Source organism: Bactrocera dorsalis, chromosome 2, assembly GCF_023373825.1.
Source record: "Bactrocera dorsalis isolate Fly_Bdor chromosome 2, ASM2337382v1, whole genome shotgun sequence".
Classification (NCBI taxonomy): Eukaryota; Metazoa; Arthropoda; class Insecta; order Diptera; family Tephritidae; genus Bactrocera; species Bactrocera dorsalis.
In genome coordinates, this window is record NC_064304.1 from 72,330,911 (window position 1) to 72,352,157 (window position 21,247).

The 21,247-nt window shown below is 36.1% G+C and overlaps 3 protein-coding genes across 14 annotated transcripts in view; 1 reads left to right on the forward strand and 2 right to left on the reverse strand.

Annotated features, from left to right (window-relative positions):
* Positions 1-21,247, reverse strand: part of LOC125776627 (uncharacterized) — a 518,523-nt gene that overhangs the window by 309,239 nt on the left and 188,037 nt on the right. The window lies entirely within an intron of this gene.
* The window catches only part of LOC115066219 (hemicentin-2-like), a 469,188-nt gene that overhangs the window by 171,838 nt on the left and 276,103 nt on the right, over positions 1-21,247 (reverse strand). For 8 of the 9 annotated variants that reach the window (XR_007421871.1, XR_007421874.1, XR_007421873.1 and 5 more), the window contains exon 11: positions 11,407-11,529. The exons of the other annotated variant lie outside the window; for it this stretch is intronic. Coding sequence is in view for 4 of the 8 variants with exons in the window: in XM_049449924.1 (XP_049305881.1) it covers positions 11,407-11,529 (123 nt within the window). In the remaining 4 variants the exon portion in view is untranslated. The remainder of the gene's footprint in view (positions 1-11,406; positions 11,530-21,247) is intronic. 9 annotated transcript variants of the gene reach the window in all.
* Positions 6,443-8,847, forward strand: LOC125776697 (uncharacterized). 4 transcript variants are annotated; one of them, XM_049450233.1, is made up of 6 exons: positions 6,443-7,757; positions 7,820-7,915; positions 7,974-8,074; positions 8,171-8,383; positions 8,445-8,547; positions 8,618-8,847. In XM_049450233.1, exons 1-6 carry the CDS (start codon positions 7,685-7,687, stop codon positions 8,761-8,763), a joined length of 732 nt encoding a protein of 243 aa, XP_049306190.1. In that variant the 5' UTR covers positions 6,443-7,684; the 3' UTR covers positions 8,764-8,847. The 4 variants fall into 4 exon arrangements, with proteins under 4 accessions (XP_049306190.1, XP_049306191.1, XP_049306188.1 ...); XM_049450234.1 differs by having other exon boundaries at positions 7,977-8,074; XM_049450231.1 differs by having other exon boundaries at positions 7,974-8,383.

Consider the following 21,247-nt stretch of genomic DNA (forward strand, 5'->3'; position numbering starts at 1 on the left):
ACATTATATCCTATATTCAAGATGAAATTCAAACGTATAAAAATGTTAATAAAGCTTAAGTGAGGATTTTGATGTTCTGCACTGTTTCTTCAAACACATATGACCAAATGAATCTTATGAGAGCGCAATGTAAATAATTACCCAACAACCCTTCTACCACCCGCCAATCGTAGAATTTCCAACGACATTAGGTTTTCCGCTGGGTTGCCAGGCCCGATATACTGTAGTAATTATAAAAATTGTCTTCAATATATTTGAAATTTTCTTAAAATAACTCAAATTCAGAATCGAATGCTATTATTTGCAAATATATAAACTAATTTTAATAGTTTGATTTCAGTTTTGATATTATTATGAAAAATTATAATTAAAAACTTAGATGTGTACAAAACTACATATACGTATTGAATAATGTTGTTCGAATGAAAACGAGAACAAAACGCTTGCCGCAGGTAGCGAAATGAGAAGATGTTTATGCCAGTAGCGTTTGTATTCTATTTGTGTGCTTAGCCACTCTCAATTAATAATGCCATACCGCGCAAATATATTTTTATTTGATGATTTCTTATATTTTTGAAAATATGTGTTCCCTTTCTATAGCGCATATTATTATTTTAATACATTTCCAGAGGCAACTTAGATTTTTAAAATTTAACAAAACAATTATAGAAAAAAACCTCAATTCTTTGAATATTTTAATAAAACAACCAAACTGAAAATATCACAAATTTTATATTTATATAAGCATTTTCATTAAATGGAACTGCAATATATTTAAACAGAATATTGTTACGAATTTACTCTTGCTAGTTTACTTTGTTAGGTTCGTATCTCTGGATTGACAAATAAAATCAACACTGTTTAATTTAATTCAACAACTCTTTATTTCACAACTCGTCTACACTATAGCAGTTTACTCTTAGCACTGATTGATTAAGTTGGCGCTGCCACGGCTTATATAGCCACGCACGTCTCGCTGATGCCGACGTGTCCTTCTAGAATATCGCGTCTGGAAATTACCAGAACATACGGCTATAGCCACGCATTTCTCGCTGATGCCGACGTGTCCTTCTAGAATATCGCGTCTGGAAATTACCAGAACATACGGCTATACGGCGCCAGACGCAAGCAGACAGTCGCGGCAATTGTTTAACTAGACGAGCAGACAGTGTGGCGCCAGATGTCTACAAATGCTATTCCATATACCTACAGCTATTGTTCATAATCAGGGATGCATATAGCAATACAAATATAACTTAATACTACTTTTTGTAACACTGCCCTCCACTAAAGCCTAATCGTCCCGATTAGGCACAAATCCTCTTGAACCAAATGGGGCGAGCCTCTCCAAATGTACTACTTTCATTTTACATCGTGCTTTTCCATTTCTTTGTATGCGGTATACCACGTCATTAAGTCGTTTCATCACCATATAGGGTCCTTCCCAGGCTGTCTGCAGTTTCGGGGACAAGCCTTTCTTTCGAAGTGGATTGTACAACAGGACCAGATCACCTTCTTCAAAACCTTTTGAATTTGCCGCTTGATCGAACCGGTCCTTCATCTTATTGCTCATCAGATGCGTATGCTGTCTTACCATTAGATGCAATTCATTCATTTCTTCCTTTAAGGCAGAACAATAATCTCCATCATTTCTTACAGCTGTAGGATTCGTTCCAAACTTAAGATCAGCAGGGAGTCGCAGATCAGATCCGAAAATAATCTTTGCTGGCGTGTAACCAGTTGTCTCGTGCTTCGCTGAACGATACGCCAGCAGGAACATCTGGATGCACTTGTCCCAATTCCGTTGATCTTTATCAACGATTTTCCGCAGATGTTCTTCGAGCGTTCGGTTGAATCTCTCCACCATTCCATCTGATTGTGGATGTAACGCTGTTGTCCGTGTCTTGTGGATGCCCAATAATGTACAGACTTCTTGGAAAATGGAAGATTCGAAATTTCTGCCTTGATCTGAGTGTAATTCGACGGGCACTCCGAACCTTGTTATCCAATTTTCTACAAACGCTTCGGCTACTGTCTTCGCTTCCTGGTTTGGTAAGGCATATACTTCTGGCCATTTACTGAAATAGTCCATGACAACCAGTAGATATTTGTTTCCGGCCGTACTGGTTGGGAACGGACCTGCAACATCCATTGCGACTCGTTCAAATGGTGATCCCACGTTGTACTGTTGTAGCCTACCGCGACTTTTGGCTTTAGGACCTTTAGCTGCCATGCACTCTACGCAATTACTTATCCATTCTGCTATGGAATCTCGACAACCGATCCAGTAGAACCGTTGTTTAATCTTCTCTATAGTTTTTGTAATTCCAAGGTGCCCTCCACTAGGTCCATTGTGATATTCTTTGTTAAATCATGTAAACTTCTAGCCACGTTCGCAAATCCAGGTACAAAACGGCGGTAATACGTGCATAAGCCGAGGAAGCTGCGGAGTTCATGAATGTTGGTGGGTCGAGGCCAATCTTTCACTGCTTTTATTTTTCCTTCCTCGGTGTGAATTCCCTCAGTTGACACTTTATGTCCGAGATATGTGACCTGCTTCTTCCATAATGAACACTTTTTGGGATTCAAGCGTAATCCGGCTGATGCTATTCGCTGAAAGACTTCCTCTAGATTTTTCAGATGATCATCAAAACTTTTTCCCATGATGATAATGTCATCAAGGTACACCAAACATGTCTTCCAGTTGAGTCCTTTTAACACATGTTCCATCAGTCGCTCGAACGTTGCAGGCGCATTACATAACCCAAATGGCATCACAGAGAATTCCCATAACCCGTCGCCCATACTGAAAGCGGTCTTTTCACGGTCACATTCATCAATCTCGACTTGCCAATATCCACTTTGTAGATCTAATGTAGAAAACCATTTCGCTCCAGACAAGGTGTCTAATGTATCGTCGATTCTTGGTAGAGGATAACTGTCTTTCTTTGTGACATCATTCAACTTCCTATAATCTACGCAGAAACGGGTGCTACCATCTTTCTTTTTAACTAAGACGATAGGTGAGCTCCATGGACTTATTGAAGGTTCGATTACACCGTTTTTGTGCATGTCTTCAATAATTTTGTTAGCATCCTCACGTTTTGCTAGTGGAACCCTACGCGGAGCTTGTCGGATTGGTTTAGCGTCTCCAGTATTTATGCGATGTTTGACAATGCCGGTTCTTCCTGTGTTTCCTTCGTTTGCAAATATGGATGCGTATTTTTCTAATAGTTTTTCTGCTTTTAATTTTTCATTTCCATGCAGTTCGTTCAGCAAATTATTTAGGAGTGTAGGACTTATCTGCTGTGGCTCAATAGTAGGCTTCTGTTGTGACCGTTCGCATCGTGCTATTGCACTTATATTCTGGCACTGTCCAATTACTGCTCCTTTCTTCAGCCTTATAGGCGTGTTGAATTCATTCACTACTCTCACCGGAATGGTGGCGTCTTCTCTAGTTTTCACAAGCGTTCTTCCTACCAATATGGGTGTATCTATTTTTGTTGGTTCCACAATCCACAACTTTTCAGTCCCACCTCCTCCATTCACTTTAGCCCATACAATCGCCTCAGATTTTGGTGGAATACTCTGATTATCATCAACAATCACCCTCTTACTTTCAACGTTGGTCACATATCCGGTGTTTATAGGCATCTCCATGTTCTGGCAAAACAGCATTTGCTTGTTTAAATCCAAAGTAACCCCGTGATCAATCATGAAATCTACTCCCATTATAATTTCATCCGTGATTTCTGCTACGATGAAGGTGTGATTAACTTCCAGGGTACCAATCATCACTTTGCAAAACACTTTTCCCGCGACAGCTGCTTCCTCCCCGGTGGCCGTTCGAAGCTTGCAACCGACTAATGGTTCAACCGTTCCTCTTACCACATCCGGTCGGATAATTGAATGTGTGGCACCAGTATCCAAAGTAAGCGTTGACAGTCGTCCATTTACGATGCCGTTGATAGTAAGATTGTTGTCATGGCGACCTATTTGTGATATCGAGATGGCGGGGCAAATAGTTGTGGGAACCAGCTCACGCCCCTTTGAACTGTTCCGTTTTAGTTTAACGACTTGTGAGATGTGGATGCTTCGTCCTCATTATCTGTTGGTTGTTTCCGTTTTGATGGGTTTACTTTTATATTGCAATTTCGGGCAAAGTGACCCGCTTTTCCACAGTTGAAACATTTTCCTGTTGTATTTACTCGCGGTGCAGCAATTGTCTTCAGAGTCTTCAATATTTCTTCCATCAGCGCCGGTTGTTCCATTTCAACCCTTTGTACCTTGTGTGCTGGTTTACTTAGTAGGGAAGCTGTTTCCTGTGTGAGGGCGTGCGAAACCGTTTCAGCAAACGTTCTTTTTGGCAATGCATATGTGGCGCGTTTGGTGTCCACATCACGAATTCCATTTATGAAACATTGAATTTTTACCCTCTCAATGTAATCCACAGGTGCATCTGCATTTGCCAAATGAGCCAGTCGTTCTATTTCAGTTGCGAACTCTTGCAATGACTCGTTCATTTTCTGACCCCTATTTTGCAGTTCGATCTGGTATATTTGTTTCCGGTGCTCACTACCATATCGTCTTTCTATCGCACTCATCAATGCCTCATAGTTGTCCCGTTCACAGTCTGGAATAGTCTGAAGGATTTCTGCCGCAGGCCCTTTCAATGATACAAACAAGGACGCCACTTTGTCCGCTGCATTCCAGTTATTGGCCATTGCTGTCTTTTCAAACTGAAGTTTGAAAATTTGAAATGGAATACTTCCATTGAATGTGGGTGCCTTCAATCTTGGATTATTTGTTGATGGTGCAGGGCCATGCAGTTGCAGTTCTCGCATACGATTACTCAGTTGAAGAAATTCTGATCTTAAATTTTCTTCGTCATTTTTTATTGTGCTTAATTCGTCTTCAAATTTTGAAAATTTCTCTTGCACTTGTGTATTATTTTCTGTAATCTGTTGTACCAAACGCTTTTCTAACTGCGTATTATTTTCAGTCATTTGTTGTGTAAGGCAAGACTTTAACTGCGATGTATTTTCAGCTATTTGCTGTGCCAGACGATTTTCTGTTTGCACTGCATTTTCTGCCATTTGCTTAATAGCCACTAACAACGTGTTCATGTCTACACTTGATGATGTTCGTTGTTCTTCTACTTTCTCTTCTACCTTTGTAGAAGTTTCTGGCCCAACAAATTCGAACTCGTCCACATTAATTCCATCCGCTTCCATTGCTTCACGTAATCGTGCCTGCAGATCCGCCTTTTGCCCGCTTATCGGCAAATTACGCTCCTCCAGTTCCTTTTTTAATTGCTGAATTCTCAATTCTCCGAATTTAACCATCTTGAATTTGGATTATTTGACAATCCCACTTCTGACACCAATTGTTACGAATTTACTCTTGCTAGTTTACTTTGTTAGGTTCGTATCTCTGGATTGACAAATAAAATCAACACTGTTTAATTTAATTCAACAACTCTTTATTTCACAACTCGTCTACACTATAGCAGTTTACTCTTAGCACTGATTGATTAAGTTGGCGCTGCCACGGCTTATATAGCCACGCACGTCTCGCTGATGCCGACGTGTCCTTCTAGAATATCGCGTCTGGAAATTACCAGAACATACGGCTATAGCCACGCATTTCTCGCTGATGCCGACGTGTCCTTCTAGAATATCGCGTCTGGAAATTACCAGAACATACGGCTATACGGCGCCAGACGCAAGCAGACAGTCGCGGCAATTGTTTAACTAGACGAGCAGACAGTGTGGCGCCAGATGTCTACAAATGCTATTCCATATACCTACAGCTATTGTTCATAATCAGGGATGCATATAGCAATACAAATATAACTTAATACTACTTTTTGTAACAATATATATAATGGTCATAAGTATCTTTTTTTAAACATATATGCAGATATGCATATGTACGTAACAACTACAACTACAACTTGATAAAAGTTTCCCCAATTGTAACTAAAATGAATTTTTACAACTGGCATCACCACCATTGACTGATCTATCACATGTACAGTGGTGTGAACAAAATAGGAACAACCATAAGGTGTTGTGAAGTTTTAAAATATGCTGTTTTCTTATTAAATAAAATTGTTTTTAGATACAAGTATAACATATATATATTTTTTCCTAACAGTGATTAGAATTTCCAGCATCCAAAGGTAAATTAAAACAGATATTAATGCGAACCTCTAAAACGTGCAAATTATGTTTACCTCTTTTTGTTCACACAACTGTACAATTCCGATATGAAGTAAACTTCCACTCTTTAATTTGTGTACAATGTCAGTATTGCCGCAACCACTCTGCCAGGGATAAAGGGTTGTTAAACTTATTCCAGTGTGAGAGCGCCTCAAAATAAGCGTTTTTTATAACATTTTCCATTATGGCCAGATCGAACAAAATAAGAATTTTTGGGCATTTTAAATTAAAACACCCAACATTTGGTACGAATAAAAATTACTATGTAGTGGTTATTTATTATATGGAGAAACTATTTAAATCTTTTTAATGTATATTACAAGTACTGAATTTTGACCTTTCAATACCCAATAAAAGAATTTAATCCTGTTAGCTCTCAATCATTAAATGTTTTTAATCATTGTCCATTGAAAACAATACTATGATGCCTCAAATTACAAAACCTTTCATCAAATACCTTTAAATTTCACAAATTTATTTAATTTTCATTGTTTTTCATTTTTATAAGTGGTTGCATCGTTTAACAACAAATCCCTCCGTTTACATATATTTTTGGTAAGATTTCAATCTGGCCATCGCTCGTTTCCAATTGATAAACGTCAAAACCTACTGAACTCGATTAGCTGTCAAAGTTCAGTAGGTTTTGACGTTTAGCAATTGTTCTCTCACTTCCAGTGAGAGAGGAGTTAAACATCTCTTTATCTCTGCACTCTGCGATGAACATTAAGTTACGGAGGAATGTAATTGATTTTTTTCGCAACTTTTCGCAATTTGATATGCCCTTCTCTCCGTAAACTGATATTCCCCTCATCTAGCCCCCGTGCGCACTTTGCTAACTTTGCGGGCTAAAAATGTGCCCATCCCTGTACTAAGCTATATGGGCCTCTAGATAACTTTTCCGCTTATAAGTTTGAAAATCACATGCAAGTTTTAAAAAAACTTATAAATAAGCCCAATAAAATCCTGCAGCAATTACATTTAAGGCTTGAAGAAAGAAATAGTGCAGATTTAGTTGCAATAAAATTTCTAAAATTAATTCATTTAATATAGATTATAAAAAAGAAAAAGACTCTTATTGTTTTATTAAAAAATTAGGCCCCATAAAAGTAATAGGCATGACAGGCGAGTCTGGTAGTGCTATAGTATCGGCGCATTGTTTCTTGGGTGTTGAAAGCTACTTTCAAAAAAAATTGGAATCGTTAACTGGTTTAGGTATTTTGTTGGCAAATAAATTAGATCAACAATTGTTTAAAATCGAAAAAGATGATATAGTTTATAAATATTTTTCTATTCCACATGAGAGAAAGTTTCTTCTTATACCAATTTTACATCATCTATTCCATGAATTTTCAAATTAGTACTATTTAAAGTAATTGTGGTATTTTCCGAATGTATTTTATTTCATGATATGAATTATTTAAAAGAATTTTGATACTGCCAATTTTTTATTTTACGAACCGATGGATTCACCAGCGCTGTTTGATGCAATTGATTTTGAAGAATTCCCAACAACGTCTTCGACTCCTGTAAAAGGTATGTACATGTAAATTTGTCGTTTTAGTTTTCACTTTATCTGTACACATTTGTTAATGTAGAACAACTGACATTGAAGCGCAAAAAATTTGATATTTCTGGTTGCTACAACTCGGAGGCAAAACGAAATGAAAACAATTTGGCTGTGGATGGAAATGGTAATCCAATACGTTTCTAAAATGTATTGTTCTTTATTATGTTTATAACTTTTTTCAGAAGTTTTTAATATGTTAAAAACTATTTCTGCACAATTAGAAGTATTGACGACAAGAGTATCCAATATGGAGAAAAAGATGGACAGCTATATGAAAGAAAATGTAAGTTTATATTGTTCTATAAGTATTCATCAATATAGAGAACGTATTGTTTTGTTATTGTATCTTCTAACTGCATACATACATATCTCTTTTCAGATAATTCATAAAAGCGAAGAAATGGCCCAACAAAAAACTGTGCGCGAATGTAAGGTTTTAATTAGAAAAATTCACCATTCAGTATGCCGACTGACTGGTGAAGAAATAGATAGTATGCAAACCGAAGTTGCCTCCACGCTACCAATAACAACGATAGCTGCAGCATTGGAAATGGACGAGAAACTGAAATGCGAGGAATTTGCTACTGCAACGGTTAGTAATGTATACATTTTTTTCAATAAATACTATTTAAACTTTTGCTAAATATTTACAGAGACATATATACATTGACGAATTTTTGTTTTTGTGTAACTGGGACGGTAGAGGAGGGAAACAACCCCTATCGAAATTTCTACTGGCATCTAACATATTATATGGTAAATTTAATATATACATATTTAGTTAAGAGGATGTGTTTTAATTTGTCTCTTCATTATAATTTATTAGATTCTTTCGTTACTTGTGGACTGGCGAATTTCGAAAAACAAATTCGGAAGTCCATCGAGATGAGCCACCATAGGTACAAACAAAAGAAATACAGGAAGCGAAAAGCTGTGGAGGAATCGAACGAATCCAAAAAGATAATAATTTAAAAAAAATGTAGTAGGATTTAAGAATGTATAAACAAAAATGAATTTTAATAGTGTAACTATAATAGCCTTAATATGAATGTTTATTTTAAAAATCTATATCTTACCATGTAATTAAATTTTTCTTAAAAATATTTATAAAAATGAATTTAAAGTAATCTAATATAATTAGAAAAATATAATATTATAGATTATTTTTAGTTTCTTAAACTCAAAAAATTATAATGTAAAAACTATTAATGAAATTAATATAAACATTTTAATTAAAAAAAATATTTCGCGTTTCGAACTCTAGACTGAGGGAATGGTAAGCGAGTGGCTTACCCACTAGGCTATTGTAGAAAGCACCGTCACGCTTTCCTGAAAGCAGTTTTGTCGATTTGTCCCAAATTTAATGAAAGTGTGAGAAAGAAGGATATAGTTTTATTACAGCAGAAAATATGTGAGTGAGAAGGTGATAAAAGATCACATGTATACAAAAGTTCTGGGAGCTTTTTGATTCGCCCTTAGGAACGTGATAGGAAAAAGTGACAATTAAACTGGCACGCGTTACCGGCATGTCACTAAGTAACGTAACCCTCACTGTTCTAGCTGGGAAGCAGTGCGTGCACACTTACTGATAAATGATAATATCGCGATTTGAATTTGAATTGTACTTACATACATATGTATGTAACTATGTGCTAATATGTAGATGCGTATGAAAATTTAATGTAATTTATGTACTTACATTGTAATATATTAAGTTTTTTAGGGTATTATGATAGTTTCTCTTATACATATGTATGTATACACCATATTTAGAGTGCATGCGACGCTTGAATATCCAAGTTATCTCGACTCAAAGGCCACCCCCCAGTGTATAGGTGGTACGAGACAATCGCCAGACTACGGAAAGAATGCCAGCAAGCACGGCGCTTATACCAAAGTTCACGTGGTACACCTGAATATACCACTATGCAAAAACACATTAAGGACAAAAGAAAATCACTAAAACAATCAATTAAAAAAAGCAAACAGGAATGTTTCGTTAAACTGTGCGACGATGTTGAAAACAACGCTTGGGGACTCGGTTATAAAACGGTAATAGGAAAACTGCGCACTGGCGGGCAAATGCCAACCTCCCCCTCCATCAGCAGATCGTGAGAGTATCACAAACCCAGGTCATTCCGGCTGTGTCGAATGAAGAAGTCCGAGAAGCATGCAAACGGTTAAACCCATCTTAAGCCCTGGGACCAGATGGAATTCCGAATATAGCGCTAAAAACAGCGTGCATCCAGGAAGGCCGCAGTACTATATGGTTGTGACCCTGGATGTAAAGAATGCCCTTAACTCGGCATCCTGGCACAGTATATTGAGTGCACTAAAATACTTCTCCGTGCCTCTTTACCTTTACAACATAATAGTAAGCTATTTCGAGGAAAGAACTTTGTGCTACAACACATGCGATGGCCCTAAAAAATATAAAGTCGCTGGTGGAGTACCCCAAGGATCTCTACTTGTGCCGCTACTATGAAACGTAATGTACAATGGAGTACTGCGACTGAAAGTACCCGAAAACGTTCATATTATTGGGTTCGCAGACGATATTGCCAACAGAACAAAAAAAAGTCCGCGAAGTTGCCACGTTAAATACAAAGGGTGTAAGCATCACGACACAACCGGCAGTTAAATACTTGGGAATTATCCTTGATGCAATGATGTCCTTTAAGAAGCACTTAGCGTACACATGCGAAAAAACTACAAAAGTGTGCAGAGCCTTCACCCGGTTAATGCTCAATACCCGTGGGCCAAAGCAAAATAGAAGACGACTATTAGCTGGTGTACTAAAGTCAGTTGCGCTGTTCGGCGTCCAGATATGGAGAAAAGCCGATCATGAGAGGCAACACTTAAAAAATGCGTTCGGTGTAGACCCAACTCTCGATAACTTGGTAAGCCAAATGGTCGAATCGGTAGAGAATTAGAAAGCTGCTTGCGAAGTTGCAGCCAGGGTTATGAAATCCCAACGTGCCAGTGAACAGCGGCGGAGAAGAGAGCTGTTAAATGGAATGGACAACCACGACTCAAGAACACAAACATTGACGTGACGGGAAGGGTTGGCGAACAACGTACGAGGGGGGTTATCAGACCAACAGAGGTGGGGTCAAGTAAATGCAACTTGCAACTGAATGCATTTTGACCATAACGTACGCATGAGTGTCACTCAACCATCCTCCAGACATAATACTTGGCGGTGGTACCGGGTGGAACGGTACATGACGGTAGGACGTCTAGTTCGGATCAATGTTCCACACTGACATGGGGTCCAGGCTTTCGATGCTACCTCCTTGTAAAAAAAAACATATTTACAAACATATTCAGATATGAAATTATATTATATTCTCAAACATAGGAAATATTTAATAAATAAATTATATTCGCACATTAATTACAAACATGTTTTGAAGATAGCATAATTTAATTAGAATGTGAACAATTCTACATGTATTTATAAAAATTCGCAAAATATATATATGTACATTCTCTGCTAAAACTTTCCGATGAAAAACAAAATTTTATTTCCTAAAACTTTGCTTGCTATGCTCAAGAAGGAGATTTGGAATTAATTATCAATGCCTGATAGTTTTTTTGATTCAATTTACTTACCTGCAGGGATAATGTGAAACATGCAGGGAGATACTTGACGTCCTATACTGTTTGCGGCGGTACAAAGTAAAGTTCCATAATCTAACTCTGTAAGTGGCGTATATTCCACGGTAGACATTAATCCTAAAATATTGAGTAAATTTCATGTATGTATTGTACATAGAAAAATTGGAATGATATAATTTTTAAGTATGAAAGCTGGAGTTATATTTTAGGTGTTGTCAAAACTGTATATTAAACAAGTAAGAAAAGAGTAAGTAACCGAACAATTTATACTCTCAACTTGTAACAATAAACGCCTTCAAAACCTTATAGTCAACTCAACCAAAGAGGCTAAATTTACTATACATAACGTCAACCAAAGGATCGGAATGCATTATACTAGAGACATGGCGTTTAGATCAAGGTCTAGACTAACTTCATTATAATTCAGGGAAAACCACACGTATTTTAAGAAAAGTTATCCATTTTATTAAAATAGTACATATTTTGACCAACTTGAACGATTTAAATACAGGTAAAAAGACAGAAATCTTCTTAATGGGTATATTTGGGGCAGAGAAAGGGAGACGCTGATTGCATTTATTTTTTACTTTGCTTAGCATATTTTGAAAGAATTATATATTTATATAACTATGATATTTCAAACTATTCGGATATTAAGTAAAGTATTAAATGAAAAATAAATAATAAAATAATAAAATTTTTGTTTCTGTTGAAATACAATACATTTTTCTAAAAACAATTCGATGTAATCAATATTGTTTGTTTAACTTTATGTTAAATGTTATGATAACCTATACTTTTAGTCAATTCTTGAAGAGTATAAGTGAATAAACTTGACGCTTTCTCAACGCGAGAACACGCCACATATGGTTGGCCAAATGAAAAGAGTGAATTTCAAGATCTAACCCTCGACATTGTTAGATGTTTTGACTTATTAATAGTACGATAATGGCAAATGCTAAGCGAATTGGAAATTGCCGCCGTCTGAATGGGTGAGTCCGCAGCGATCATTAGGATTAGTGGCGGAAAGCAACTTCAAAACTCCCATTTAAAATTATGTCTTCAAAGCAATTGCCCATAATTGTTTTTGGGACTAATATTATACCATTTCATAGCTGTGCATTTAAATTCCGAAGCAAAATATAGGTGAGCCAATTTTTAAAAGCAAAAAAAAAATTTTTTTAAATTCAACCGAAAAGTTTACTAATTTCCCAGGATCGGTAACAATGTCGATTAATTTGAACAGTATCTCTTTGTCGTGCAATGATTTTTGAATCTTGAAGTTAATATCGCCAATATAAATATTTAAACATTTTGCAGCTAAAATAATACATTTTGCATGATTGATATAAAACATTGGGTCATCAAAAACAAATATAGGAACCATTGCAGCCTTTTCTCCCAGCCAAATTAATTTAGCACATTATGAGAATTGGTGAAAAACAAGTTAATTGATATGTTAACCGACCTTTGCTCCATTAGAGCGCTAAAATAGATCAATTTACCATACAAAGAAAAAAATCTCATTTTACTACAATACTTTTTAATAAAATGGAAATCGAGTTGAAACTACAATACAACTCTAGATGCGTTTAACTCTGCTGGTTGTTGCCCAAGCCAATATCAGTATTAACACATTCGCGTAAATTGCGGGAATTCCCGTCATTCATGTTTTCTTCAATAAAACAATTGCGGGAATTCCCGCGATATTTGAATAGGACTTTTCAACCGTCAAAAATGGTTCATTCTTATCACTGCACATTTTTAGTGTTGGTAAAGTCGTGAACTACCATCCTTGACAGGCCAACCGCAATTCAAACAAATTTAATTTGGGGAATCCCCATTCAAAGTTAACGTGCCAGTCATTTGTTGTTTGTTGAGGGGAAGTTTCAATAAAACGAAATGCGGAAAATCCCGACAAAAGTGCATAGGAAATTCAATTAATTGATTCTCTGAGTGTGACAAATGCGAAAGTTTACTTTTTCTTGCAAAACTAAAATAAATAAAATTTTTGCCTAAGTTGTACATGGTATTTTGTAATAAAATATGGCTAATAAAATATTGCAAAATTTGGTGGACGAAATATTTGGTGATTCAGAAGACGAATATTGATTAGACGAGGAGAAGTTTAGTTCCAGTGATGACGATGAAAGTGAAAATAACACAACATATCAGGAAGATTCCATCTACGAGGATGATACCGATATTTGCGAAGTGGAGTGTGACGATATTTGGCGTGAAACAACAAAACCAATACCACTTTTCCCCTTTGCTGCTACTTGGGGAGTTCAGGACGAATTTGATAGCGAAGCATCCCCGCTAATGATATTTGAAAAATTGTTTGATAATGACGTCATGGAGTTATTACTTTCTTCCACCAATGCTTATGGGATTCACTTGGAAGATAATGACCCTACCCTTCAACGCGAAAGCGGTCTAAGATGCAATTTACTGCAATAACAAAATATGAAATGCTTCAATTTTTAGGCATGTGCCTATTACAAGGCCAAAACCGAAAACCGTCGATAAGGAAAATGTTTTCGAAGGATATCTTATATTATCAACCAATATTTGGTGCTGTAATATCTGGAAGACGTTTTCAGCAAATTTTAAGATGCTTCAGCTGCCATATGCCTTATCAACAAAAATATCAAGATACAAAACTGGAAAAAATAATGCCGATGCTCGATTTGGTTTTGAAAAACTTTAAAAAGGCGTATGAACCAGATACAGCCTTGTTTTTAGATGAATCGCTTATGCTTTTCAGAGGAAGGTTATCCTTTAGACAATACAACAAGGGAAAGCGAGCTCGGTATGGTATAAAGTTTTACGAACTTACCACAAAGGATGGGTATATTTTAAATGTAAAAATATATGCTGGAAAAGATATTGGTGAAGGGATCACAGGATCCAAAACAAAAGCTGTAGTTTTAAAACTTATGGCTCCATACCTCAATCGTGGTCATCATTTGTATATGGACAATTATTATAACAGCGTTGATTTGTCCCAGAGAACGTCTATCATAGAGAAGGTTCACGGCGCGGAGATCGTAAAAATAACTCGGTCGAGATGGTCCAGTTTCACCACATACAAATTATGAGCGTGTTTCACCACTTTAACAGCGATTGAGGTTTTTAGAGTCTATGAGAAATAACATGTTAATGTAAATAAAAGAGAACCAATACATGTGTATTTATATGCAGGTGATTTCTGGTAGGCGGAGAAGTTCCTGTATGCTACATATGTATGACTTTTTCTAAAGCTAACATATATGTATATGAATGTTTCACGGGGGAAATTGCGCCAAAATGAAAGATAAAGAGGTTATTCTGCTTTTTGATTGGAAAAGTTTTCGTATACTATATAGTTAGATTATCTAATCTAATCTAATATACATATAGTATATATATATAATATATAATAATATATCTTTTACTGGGGAAATTGCGCCAAAAATGAAAGTTGAAGAAGAAATCGTCAACGGAATTTTAGTTCTAAATGAATTTCGTCGCGGAAAGATCGCCAATTCGATTTTATACGATTTTTTCAAAAAAAGAGTAACAGAAATTTAAGAAAGTGTCGCGTTCGGGAGTGCACATCAGAATCTCTCGTGAGATTCTTTTTATTCCCTAGGAAGCAGGAGGAGTTGCAGAAGTGGGTGGAAAATTTACGGATCCCACCAACGCAGGATTTACCCACCCGCAATGCATTTGTTTGCATTAAGCACTTCGAACGAAGTGCAGTGGGTGTGAAAAAATTTAAGGCAGGAGCTGTGCCCACCCTTAATCTTGGTGAGTACTTTGTGCATGTATTATACATATGTATGAAAGTGTAAACAATAACGGCAGTGTCTTTAATGTGTAAAATGCACAAAAAGTACACAGATTAATACATACATAAGTATGCAAATATTTAAAATAAGTATGCTATGAGCGATGCGCGGGCAGAGCGAAGTCAAGTGAAGTGTGTGTGTTTCGCATTGTGCAGAGTACGTTTGAATGTTTCTAGGTGTAGTGGGCAGTATTAGGATGTGTCAATATTATCAACCAAATATTTACACATTACTAACAATAAAATCTGCCAAAATATTTTTTGTAATAATAAGGGCACAATTCCGATTTCTTTGGCGCCGCGATTTGAAGGTACCGTTGGAAAGAGGAAATCCTCTTGATTAAAAAACATATGGTTATAGGGTCCGCAAACGCTTAGTTTAGGAGATATTCGGCCTTAAACTTCAAATATTCGCAAAATTGGATCATTTCAAGGAGCTATTTCACCACATTAAACACACTTTTTTCACATTTTCACTTCAAATTAATTAAATTGCACTATAATCTTTTAAATAAATCTACATTTTGCACTTTTAGCAGGTTTTTTACCTAAAAAATCTTTATTTAAAAAATCACATTTTACACTTGTTTGAACCTCATTTGTTTACCAAAAATTACGACGAAATGGAGCGCTGCCATGTGATGATAAGGCAATTGGCTGAAATTCCTCTTTTTCGCAAAAATTCCTCTATTCATGCATATGGATATTTTCTTTTTCAAATTTATTAAGCAAATAAGTAATATTATATACATGTATTAGTAATATTATATAATAATATTATATATAAAGTTGTTATATATTTTGGTTATTAAGCACTCAAACTCATATTTTATTTTGTCACCAAAAATACAAACCAATGCATCATCAAATATACATAAATGGAAATCGCTGACAGATATAATAACCAAAATTTACCGTTTTATAACGAAAACTTAACAAAACTTTTTCTGTGTGTAATTAGGATACGAAGAAGCACCTCCACATTTGTGGACGGGTCCACTGCCACGGAGAAGGTGCTGCATTCGCAGTTGTGCTTCCAGAGGGGCAACTATTTTCGAGTTCCCAAAAAAAGAAGATGTTCGGCAGAGTTGGGCAAAGGCTTGCAACTTAGTTGTGTCGCCTTCCGATACCCTCTTTATTTGCCGAAATCATTTTGAGTCGCAGTTTGTCGCTAAACACAAACTTTTGCCTGGGGCTTTTCATGTTTACGATTAGAGCCTGCACTAAGTCGTAGCTCATCTAGTGCTGACTCTAATTGGGTGTGCCCACCCGTCACTGTGACTTCTGAACGTCCTAAAATAGCTGTAGGAGTAGAAGAGGACGACATAACATTGAATGAGTTTGAACAATATTCCATATTAGAGGAAAGTAGTCTAAGATTAGGGCCACAAAATAACAACGTAGGCTCTGCTTTAGACAGTCGCGAACGATTTGCTCGATCGGCACGGTATTACCAAAGTAATGCGCTTAGATTAAATAAAAAGATCGAAGAGTTAGAAGGGGTGATTAAAGATTTAGAAAAACAAGAAATGCGATGTCGTGGGACACCGGGCAGGAACGAAGTTCCTTCGGATAATGTAGAACCGATACAATTTGCAAAAAAAAATACCACATGATAATACATGAACATTCGTAAGAAGGCAGCAACATAACAATGGCCGGCATGTACACAAGACAACACAGCTGTCCATTTTGCATGTACACAATATCGTTGTGGCCATACTAATACCTTTCACTTCAATGAAATTTTAATATTTTGTTCAAAGTGAAATTTTTTTTATGCAAAAAATAAGTAAATAGGTATATATTTTTGTTTTAAATTATCAATTGTTATTACAAAGGATATAATAGAGCTATTTTATGCTTTTATTTGTAAAATAACGTCAAGTTTGTTAGAGCTGTGAATAATTTTACATTTTACATATTAGTGGCATCACCACTCTACCTCCTCTTTCTATCTTCCACTCTACTATCAACTCTACTGTCGTCCTACTGTCGTTAGCAAATATACGAAAATATTGAAGTTAGCGAGAACGACAACTGTCGGCCTACCGTCGTGTAGTCGTGCAGCTGTCAAAATAACAGTGTCCATAAGAACGTGGGTATTTTAATATTTGACAGATGTCGTTTGTCGTTTGTCGTCTGTCGCAACCATTGTGTTCAGCGTATCAAATTAGCGGGAACGACAACTGTCGGCCTGCAGTCGTGTTGTCGTGCAGCTGTCAAAATAACAGTGTCCATAAGAACGTCTGTATATTAATATTTGACAGATGTAGTTTGCAGTCTGTCGCGCTCTATGTGTTCCGCACTTCACTCAAAACTAATTTGCATACACAATAATGTTACAGATTTGCATGCCTAATTATTTTGCAAGACCTAAAAGTAGGCTATAACTAGCGATCTTACGGGTTATTTCTTACGGTTTTTACTATCACTTTTTTTCAGTTAGCTCCCGCAGCAAAATCCTATCTTCTGCAAGCCTGCCGTAAGGAACTTCGTTCCAAAAATATGAAGACCTAGAAAAACGTGCAATAGTTGCGGATGTATCTTCACGCTCTGACGCTATAGCATTCGCTAGGATGATCGTCCGTCCGTAATACATTCAACCTCAAATGGAATAACCAGTTTCAAAGTTATACAAAAACTTTACTCTATCGTTCAGAGCAATACGCATTTTAAAATATGCCCAAAACTTACAGAGGCCCACGTTTATCCCAGCGTGTTTGAAAAAATGTCCGTGAAACGTGCAACTCAAGTTCTGAGCAATTCGGTTGCTGCTGGCATTGAAATGGCATATAGCCAAAGTCTATTCGGCTCCGACGAATATTTATGAAAATGTGCACAGCCTACGCAGCTATTTATTAAAAAAATGAATGATCTTTTCGATGATCTAGACTGTAAGAATTTTGTTTCCAAAAATCCGCTGAAAACAGTTATTTTGACAGCTGCACGGCTACATAACTCTGTCCATAAGACCGTGTGTATTTTAATATTTGACAGATGTCGCTTGAAGATTGTCGCTCTCTTTGTGTTCAGCACATCAATTTCAGCATACACATAATGTTTGCAAAATTGTCTACATGCCACATATGTACATATGTAAATATGTACACTCAATGCTTCATGCGAAATTTCCGTGTTTTGTTTTTATGAATGAAGCAAGTTTGCGTGTTGAAAGGGCGCTTGCGTTCATGAATGAAAATATTGTTGTTGTGTATTTTTCTACAAATTTGGGCATCGACTATTTGGCTGCCATATTGGCTTGTGACGCTGCTGATGCTACTATTTCAAACGATTGTTGTTTTTGTTAAGCAATATTTGTAATTTTTGCTGGTGACATTTCTACATGTGAACGCAAGTATTTATGTTGTGTATAGATTATTTGTGTGGGAATGTCATACGCACATATTTATGTACATATGTAACGGGTGATTTTTTTGAGGTTAGGATTTTCATGCATTAGTATTTGACAGATCACGTGGGATTTCAGACATGGTGTCAAAGAGAAAGATGCTCAGTATGCTTTGACATTTCATCATGAATAGACTTACTAACGAGCAACGCTTGCAAATCATTGAATTTTATTACCAAAATCAGTGTTCGGTTCGAAATGTGTTTCGCGCGCGTGTTTTGTTCAGCGATGAGGCTCATTTCTGGTTGAATGGCTACGTAAATAAGCAAAATTGCCGCATTTGGGGTGAAGAGCAACCAGAAGCCGTTCAAGAACTGCCCATGCATCCCGAAAAATGCACTGTTTGGTGTGGTTTGTACGCTGGTGGAATCATTGGACCGTATTTTTTCAAAGATGCTGTTGGACGCAACGTTACGGTGAATGGCGATCGCTATCGTTCGATGCTAACAAACTTTTTGTTGCCAAAAATGGAAGAACTGAACTTGGTTGACATGTGGTTTCAACAAGATGGCGCTACATGCCACACAGCTCGCGATTCTATGGCCATTTTGAGGGAAAACTTCGGACAACAATTCATCTCAAGAAATGGACCCGTAAGTTGGCCACCAAGATCATGCGATTTAACGCCTTTAGACTATTTTTTGTGGGGCTACGTCAAGTCTAAAGTCTACAGAAATAAGCCAGCAACTATTCCAGCTTTGGAAGACAACATTTCCGAAGAAATTCGGGCTATTCCGGCCGAAATGCTCGAAAAAGTTGCCCAAAATTGGACTTTCCGAATGGACCACCTAAGACGCAGCCGCGGTCAACATTTAAATGAAATTATCTTCAAAAAGTAAATGTCATGAACCAATCTAACGTTTCAAATAAAGAACCGATGAGATTTTGCAAATTTTATGCAAAAAAAGTTATCAAGCTCTTAAAAAATCACCCTATATGTACATATGAGCAGCGGGCACGTGTTATATTATTGATAAGTGATAATATGATTTGAATTTGCGAAAGCGAACATAAAAATTAAAACATTTATTTAAATATTTATATTTACTTTATTGGGCCAAAGAATATGACTCGCTTTGTTGAATCAATGAATATGACTCGCTTGTGGGAATCAATGAATATGACTCTTGCTTTGTTGAGTCAAAGAATATGACTAACTTAGTTTACAAAAATTCTTAATCTTAAATACAAAATTGCTAGTAAAGACAGAAAGCGAAATACAATTAAAATTCCAAAGAATTCTTATTAGCAAAATCAATAAGTGCAACGCCTCTTAAGAATGTCGATCGTAAAGACATACTTGAAGCAAAGCGGAAATGCACTTAAAATTCTTTAGAATTTTGGTTACAAATAATTATCAATGCAATTTTGACTATTTTATAAACAAATGAATAAAATTAAAGAGTTCGATGCCTCTTATGCACAATTAAGTGGAAAACAATAAAAGAACTTAGCTTATTTTAATTTATGTACTAATGACGTAAGTATGTTTAAGTGTACATGTATGTATGTATGTAAACAGACATGCATGTATGTTTATATCAGCGTTGTCCACGGCCTATGCGCACAATAGCGCACGGACAGTGCCAGACACCTCACACCAACATGTCGCGACAAGTGTCTGTGAAAGCACGATGTGCTACTGTATTCAACTTCGTAGGCAATCAAAGCAGAATTTTGCGATCAGTTGACGCTAGAATAACCAACACAAACATAACGTGCACACAGTCACGTTGGACAACACTGGTTTATATTAATATTTTGTGTGATGGTGAAGTGGATATCATAACTTATGTGTTAATGACGTAAGTATGTTTAAGTGTACATGTATGTATGTATGCATGTAAACAGACATACATGTATGTTTATATTAATATTTTGTGTGATGGTGAAGTGGATATCATAACTCCCCCACCGTTAGCCTGAGGCTCCGACGAAGAGATTACATAAGTTCTGTTATTGTTTTTTATACAGATTATAATAATAGTACAGATAAAAGTAATTAGAATTCCTATATTACTCCCAGTGTTTATTATAGTATTTCTAGAAAGATTATGTTTTACAGCCTTTATTGTTTCGTTAAAATCTATTTCGTTAAGATTTAAATTCGGGAGTGATATATTATTTTCTTTAACTCTTAATGCTAGTTTGTTTAGGATAAACATTTCTTTTACATTTATTTTATAGTTTTCATAGATTTTTAAATTAGTTTCTACAAAGCAATTTTCATATTTTATCAAAAATGTTTTTAAATTTTCAAATATTCGTGGTTTTTTACAATTGGTAATAATTTTATCATGGTAATTTTTAAATATAAGTAAGCCTGGATAAATTTCTTTTTCTTCTTGGTTTTTCATTGTAGTCATATTACAATTAGGTTCTAAATTTTTTACAATGTTTGTTAAGCAGTTATCATTTATTTTTGTTAATTTCTTATATTCTAAAACGTTCGGTTCATATATTTCATTTTTATATATTAAAACAGTATTTTCGTTTAAAACTACAGTTTTATTTTGGATGTTTGGTAGTGGTTCAAATACAACTTCAGCGAATGTTTCATTTAAAAATTTTGGGATGCTCAATGTCAAAAC